Genomic DNA, 8,051 nt, shown 5'->3' with positions numbered 1-8,051 from the left:
CAGATAGGATATAGTATATGTGGGCACTTTCGATTCATAAAGGTCTTAGTAATATTAGTTCAATATGTTTAATTTGTGTATGCCTTAAAATCAGAAGTGTTTTTAACTAAAATGTTATTTTTCTTTCTTTCAGACATCCAAAATCGCTCCTATTTGATATGGCTAAGAAATAACTCCCTTACCGCAAGTCTGAAGGTTTATGCAGGAAATTGGTATCAGAAAAGTGCTAACTTGGTGATTTATTGTTAGTTAACTAGGTCCAATATCACTTAAAATATGGATGCTAGTAATAATGAACAAGCCAATGAACTTTCGGAAATTATGAAGAAATTGTGTGACATATACAGTTGTCCCATATGTCTAGATTTGCCAAAAGGAGCTACTTACCAGTGTGATAATGGACATATAATTTGCAGTAATTGTTTGTTTGGAGTTCGTGTTTGCCCAATATGTCGTTCAGGACTCATTCAAGGAAAACTATCAAGATCTATAACAGCCGAACAAGTCATTGAGTTGATACCCACAAAATGCAACATGTGCCATAACACTATTCCCCGTAATACTTTAAAACAACACCAGGCAGATGTGTGCAAAGAAAGACCATCAACTTGCAAATATCGATGTGTAGGTTGTGAGTGGGGAGGACCGTTTAGAGATCTGATACATCACGAAAGTTCTTGTCCATTCTCCCATAAACCTGCAGTTGATCTCATACAAGAAATCTTACATTCGAATGACAGACAAGCTGTAAACTCCAGGAAGATAATTTTCATGCTTTTATCTCAAGAGCGTGTTTGTTCCTGGGATATTCAACTGAAAGCTAAACGAAAAGAAGACTTGTTATATTTTGAAAGTGATATATTCAATGCGTTTAATTGTCAATGGCAATTGTTGGCAAAAGTTAATCAAACAAATCCATTACAAAACAACTATATTGTTGGAATAAATAATATAAGTTACCAGCTTATTCTCCTAACAAAGGTAAGCCATCCATTAAACGTGTATTATATGATATCAAGCGAAGAAAGTGGCAACACGAAACTTGAAAGTAATGTTCATAAAATTAAATTTACAGATAACGTTACCAGGAGCCCTTATTTCATTCTTCCTCTAAATAGCACAAGGGAAATCAACCGGATAATTTCAGGTGAAGTAGCAATTTTTAGGTTTTCTATGTCCGTGATTCACGTGAGTGAGGAATGCACTCCTTGAATGAACATGTTCCTCGCCTTATTACAACTAAAGAAAAAAAAACTAGTGTTTGGATCCTATAATTGGTTTAAAACCCGAAAGTGGAAAGTTCTTATTCAAAAGAAGAGAAAGAAAGTAAATTGAAATTAAAATTATAAAATATTGCAATAAAATAGCTATTACAAATATAATTTCTTATTAAGTTCTGATACGTAAATTTAGTTAAAATTAATACTTCAAGATTCAATGCTTGATATGTTGTTTCTGCTGTATTAAATTAATCTTAAATTATTTTATTACGTAACTGATAATCAGTGGCGTATTTACGATTTTGTTTCGGGGGAACTTTGCTAACTTTTGGGGGGGGGGCTTTGCCTGAAAATGTGAAAATTCTGCAAGATATTTCATATACTTTACTATAGTAAGTAAAATTTCGGGAGGGGCTTAAGCCCGGAAGCCCCCTAAATACGCCACTGCTGATAATACATACTTACCTCTTCTTACGCATTTGTACATTGCATATTAACAAAATTGTTCATAATATTCTGGGTGGTTATCTGACTCTTCCCAAAGTACAGATGTTGGTGTAAAACGAATAGCATTTCTATACTCCTTCCATTACATGAAGGACTCAGGTAAATGTAATGTTAACCGCCACTTCCTTTGAAATTGAATTATTAGGTGGAATGGATTGGGATCGAACCACAGAACTGTATGTGAGTAGTTTAAATTTCGGAAATATACTTGCTGATGGCAGGAAGCTGGTTTGGTATGTGCTATTGCATTGAATTGCATGAGAATGCAATTGAATGAATTTTTCTTTGCAAGTTTCTCGAAAGTTAGTGATTGTGACATATTACTATATTTTCATGAGCAGCAAATATTACACGCGTTACAAGTTTCATTCTTTCAGTGGCTTACACACACACACACACACACACACATATATATATATATATATATATATATATATATATATATATATATATATATATATATATATATATATATATATATAATTACATACAAATTACATCTGCAAGATTAAAATTGTGACCAAGAGTTTTTGATGTAGCTACTGGTTTCCGACCAGAAATTTCATGTCCTGTCTATAATATATAGCAAATAACCGAATTAACACACACTGTCGCTGTCGCCCACGCTATACTTAAGAACTCTCCCCCTTTAAGAAATTCGAGTTTTGGGTTGTAAATTTCAATGACCAAATTGTCGTCGACAATGGATCCACAAGGAAGTCTCGGGTACACAATTTTTTTTTTAATTTAATTTTTGATTTATTGACATATAACACAACAGGCACAGGCCTAATTACAGTGTTACATAGTAAATCGTTATACAGATTATATAGGTTAATAAAGCTATTGGTCATAATTACATTTGTCTTACAAAATTAATAGACTTCTTAAAACTACTTACATCCATTGCCAGTACATCCAGGTTGAAATTTTCTTTAACTAACCTGTTGTAGGTTGCACTAACTCTCCATATAGGAGATCTGCTTAAAACGTTTGTTTTCGCTGTCATACAAAAAAAATGTATTTTTCGAAGCAGTGCGCAATTTAATAGATGGTACTTGGATACATATTTTTTCGTTAAGATCAGGACAGTCTATTTTGCCATGAAAGAGTTTGTGTAAAAACAATAAATCAATATTTCTTCTCCTGAGTTCTAATGTTTCAAAATTAAAATTTTCAACAAGGTTAATGTAGCTTTCAAATTTTGGATAGAATTTTGTTTTCTTAAGGGTAAGAAGCCTTAAAAACTTATTTTGAGTACGCTCAATCAAGAATGAGTATTTCTGTATATTGGGGTTCCATATATTACTACAATATTCTAATTTTGACCTGACGTATGCATAATACAGCACAATTAAAGTTTGATCATTTTGAAAATCTTTACTGACTCGATAAATATATCCAAGATTTTTGTAGGCTTCTTTGCAAATAGTTTCAATATGTTGAATAAAGGTTAATTTTGAGTCAAAAATAACTCCCAAATCCCTTATAAAATCAAGCTTTTTTAGTTTTTCCCCTAATATTGAATAATTATATTGAATATATTTTTCTTTTCTAGTGAATGTTAAATAACTACATTTACGAACATTTAACTTAAATTTATTGTTTTTACACCAAATTTCAAGATTTTGTAAGTCACTCTGAAGTTCTAAACAGTCCTGAATTGTTTCAATTCTGTTGAATATTTTAAGGTCATCAGCAAAGAGTAGATTTTTAGAAAACTGAAAGCACTCGGGAAGATCATTTACCGCCAAAATGAAAAGTAGAGGTCCCAGATTCGAGCCTTGAGGGACTCCAGATGTTGCATGAAAGATTTGAGATTTATGATTACGATACAATACAGTTTGTTTACGATTTTGAAGGTAGGAAGCAAAATATTGCAGAGTTGATTTCGAGAAGTTAAAGGATGCCAATTTGTTTAAGAGAATGCCATGGTCAATGACGTCAAATGCTTTAGAAAAATCAGTATATATGACATCTACTTGTCCTTGCTTGTCAAGTTCCTTCGAAATGTAGTCTGCTATTAGTGCTAGATTTGATACAGTAGATCTGCCCTTCAGAAATCCATGCTGACTGACAGATAATGCAGGTTTAACATGATCCATTATTCGCTTATGCAGTATATATTCATACACCTTGGCAAACGCAGATAAGATAGAAATTGGTCGGAACTGTTCGATGTTGCTAGCTGAGTTTGTTTTGGGTATTGGACACACAACTGACTCTTTCCATTTTTCAGGAAAGGTACATGTTTTTATAGATAAATTAAATATAATATTCAGAGGTTGTAAGAATATATCTGAACAGCCTTTCACAATGTACGTTGGGATCATATCTGGGCCACTTGCTGTTTTCGATTTCAACTTCCTTACTGCTTCTTTTATTTCTTTTTCAGATATGAGAGGTAGTGAAAATATATCAAGAAGAGCACTGGAACGATCATTTAGAGACATGCTCGATACGTCATAGTCCGCTCTTGAGGAGCCATAGACTGAACTAAAATGTTGCCCGAATGCTTTAGCTATGTCCCTATCATCAGTAAGGTCGTGACCATTGTACTGTATGCGATCAGAAGACAAGTGACGCGATTTATTTTTAATGAAGGACCATAATAATTTCGGATCATTCTTCAATTTATCTTCTGTGTTGCTTAAAAACTCTTTATGAGCAGCAGTTATTTCTGCTTTAATTTCTCTACGCAGTTGACGAAATTGCTCTTCATGGTACTTAGTGTTACCTACACTGAGACGATTTTTTTTACGATGATAAGTTTTACGTTTAATTTTATTAATAATATTTGGGGTAAACCATGTAGGGTAGATTTTATTAGTTGCTCTTTTACGGGGAATGCAATCATCAAATATTTGATACAATACTTCATAAAATAAATCCACAGCTTGATTGACATCTTTAATATTCTGCAGCATCCCCCAATCCACAGCTAATAGGTTTCGGTAAAGTTTTTCAAAATCTGCTTTCCTAAAATTATAACCTACTGTGTTAGGCACTGTTTTAAGTTTGGTTGAATACAATGCTGTAAACTGAATAAGAAGGGGAGGATGATGTTTATCTTCTATTACCAGTGGATCGCATTCTCTTTGAACTGTTACTTTTGAGAGATTTGTGAGAACAAGATCTAAGGTTCGGCCATTGCTATTAGGAATATTATTAATTGAAATCAAATTAAAGAGGGACATAAAATTGTCAAGACTTTTACATTTAGCTGATGACGTCATTAAATCGAAATTTGAACTAGTTATTTGTCGTAGATTCAGATCCCCTATACAAAGAATTGTGCAACCCACAGGACAATTTGATTCTACAAATTCAAAAAAACTGTTCATATATATGAAGTGGTGAATCAGGCTCTATGTAAACAGTACAAATATACACGGTAATTGAGTTCAAAACCAGTTTGACAATTACACTTTCAAAGTTAGTTTCCCAGCTATTTACTTTTTGAATATTATATTTTTTAAGCGCAGCAAACAATACTCCCCCACCCTTAGTCTTTTTTTGTAGTTCAATATTTCTGTCTTGTCTCCAGACCACATACCTATCATCAAAGAATTCTGAGTCAGAATAATTTGTCGTTAAAGAACTTTCTACCAAGCTAATAAAGTCATAAGAGTTAGATAAAACAGCATTATGAAAACAACTGGCTTTAGTACGCAGGCCATTGACATTTTGAAAGTACAAAGAAAATGTTTGGTTTTGATGTTTTGATTTTGATGGGTCACTGATTCTACCAAAACAATAGTTACTTACTGGAAATGTTGGCTTCTGTTGTCTCTGATGGCAATTTTCCCGGCCATTTATTTTGGCGCTTGAGCTGCACCCCTAGTGCGAGGGTCCTGTTGTTTCCCTGCCCCGCCTAACACTGCCTTCCTTTTGTCCCCGAGGGGTCATCCACCTTCCGTGTTTTCCGCCTTTGGATTTCTCTTGAAAGCTGTTTTCAGTATTGCTAACCACACGCACTTTTTCTCTATCCACACTCTCGCCTTTATCTTCATTACTGGTACACACCACAGAATTATTAGAAACACTAGCACTAGCACCAAATTCACTTCTCTTGTTATTTTCATCACTGCTATGACTTTCACGGAAAATTTTAAACACTGTGTTACTTGTTGTGTCAGCACGATAGATATCCCCTTCAATCTTCAGTTTATTAAACACTAACACTGCGTACCTTCCTTCCTTCCTTGCCTCTTGTAGTTTTTCAGACAATAATCGTCTTTCAGCAAGCACTTTTTCTGAAAACTGCTCATGAATATACACACGGGATCCCTGCAATTTGGGTTTCGCTTCCAAAATTTCTGCTTTCTTTTTGTACCGCAGAAATTTCACAACTATATCCGACTGGTTACGCCCCCTACCTAAGAGATGTGCACGTTCTATGTCATCATGTTCTATGTTAATCCCCAACTTTTTTTCTATAATATCTTTCACAGCCGCCTCACAGTCTTTCCATGATGGTCGCAAGCCTTCACTTTTGACCTGCACATTTCGGAAGATAAGATTGTTTCTCTTGCTCTGATTTTCGTTATAGTCACACTTCATTTCAAGTTCATCAATTTTCTGTCGCAAATCACTGTTCTCGTCCTGCAAGTGGGCCACTTTTGCTTCTAGATCTTTCACTTCCTTTGAAAGGTCATCAAACTTCGACTGTAATTTGTCAATTTTTGCATCAATTAATCCAATCTTGTTCACGTTCGGTTCCATGCTGTTTAACTTTTGAAGGATGTCTTCTATTTTTTGTTCAAGAGCTTTGCTCACTGGCCCTGGATTTGTTTCAATGTTACCTATCAACAGCGCTATCAGCACAATTGCTAGGCAGATCGCCTTCCCACTTCTATATTTCTCCGTTGTTACAAGTTCTTCCTTCGAAACTTTCATTCCGAATGCTGCACTGAACCTGCCTATAGCAGCACGCCACTGCTGAATTGTAATGCCCATTGGGATGGAAACACTGATCACTCAGAGCTAATCCAAGACACGTCTGTTCTCTTCGACGGTCGATGCACATTTATGTGACATGATCACTCGACAAGACAAAAGCGTATTATAATATGTAGACTCCTAATACCAGAGGCAGTTCTAGTAGAAGGTAAAAATTGGGGGGAAGCGGGAAGCCAGACTATTGAAGTTTACTATAAACTTTCAAAAATATATAAATAATAGTTTCAATTATTTGTTATTCATAAAATTGGGGGACCTAGCTGGCCCCGACCCCGGGGTAGATCCGCTACTGTGTAATACAGAAATGTTCACAGAGGAAACTTCTAGTATAATAAATCAAATTATTCTATAATATCTGATACTAGAGAGAGAGAGAGAGTCGGATATGTGACTCTAGCCTACTTGGAGCAGGCGCTAATTCGGACCTGATAACTATCATTGCCAGTAATGTGCGCCATATGTGTCGCCAGGGTAATAAGAATATTTTATCAGTTTCTCAATACAGACTAAAACTTAAGAATATTAAGTCTTCTTTAGTTTTAGACTGTATTAAGAAACTGATGAAATTTGCAAACAGAAAGAAGGATGTATTGAACTTCTCACCACTGTCCATAAAGATTTATGGCCGGTCAGATGGAGCTGGGTTATTTGTAGTCAGATCATTGATATCAGGCGCCAGTATTTCTGACTCTGAACAGTAATTTGATAAGTACACCTCTTAATTCAAATAGCTTCCCTAATACCTCATAATGCTCTATCAACAGCGGATAATTTTAATGGTTCAACCGAGTGTAAGGGACTCTACATACCGAAGTCGTGTGCGTTAACAATTTTGCTAAGAAATATCTCAGTAGTACATAGACCATATATGCAGAGTGTTAATGATTTTTGGATTTGATCTAACTTGAATTTAGCACCTCTTTCAGCAGCGAGGCTATATGAGACATGGACCTACAGTTTAACGTGAGATCCGAAACACATGAGATCCCACCAGAAATCGAACCCGGGTCTCCCACGCCAAAGGTGCATGCGTTAACAGGGTGTTAATTACTTATACCGACATACTGTAAGAAGTGATTCCTCAGATCAAAATAAGAGGTACAAGTTCATATGGACAATCATGGAGAAAGGGAAATGCATATAGAAGAACCATATATTCCAGGGCCTAACAAAACAGTAATAGAAATTGCTTTAAAGAAAATAAAGAAACAAAAATCTCCGGGTGTAGACGAAATTCCGGCTGAGTTAATTTTAGCCGAAAAAATTTGTGGAACAAGATATATGAACTCATTCTTCTTATCTGAAATAAAAAGAGGTTGCTATAAAAATGCAAAAAATTAATCGTTGTCTAACTTCTCAAGC

At 35.0% G+C, this 8,051-nt stretch overlaps 1 protein-coding gene across 1 annotated transcript; it reads left to right on the top strand.

Moving 5' to 3' along the window:
• The first annotated feature begins 276 nt into the window (after window positions 1–276).
• Window positions 277–1,212, top strand: LOC145661455 (zinc finger TRAF-type-containing protein 1 homolog). The gene has a single exon (XM_081726767.1). The coding sequence runs from the start codon at window positions 277–279 to the stop codon at window positions 1,210–1,212; it is 936 nt and encodes a 311-aa protein (XP_081582893.1).
• Window positions 1,213–8,051: the final 6,839 nt, after the last annotated feature.

Source organism: Thermobia domestica, chromosome 10 (genome assembly GCF_964235325.1).
Source record: "Thermobia domestica chromosome 10, izTheDome1.hap1.1, whole genome shotgun sequence".
Classification (NCBI taxonomy): Eukaryota; Metazoa; Arthropoda; class Insecta; order Zygentoma; family Lepismatidae; genus Thermobia; species Thermobia domestica.
This window is presented reverse-complemented; position numbering and strand designations above follow the sequence as displayed.

Coding starts and splice junctions, on each gene's coding strand:
- LOC145661455 (XM_081726767.1), top strand. CDS start 277: ATGGATGCTAGTAATAATGAACAAGCCAATGAACTTTCGGAAATTATG.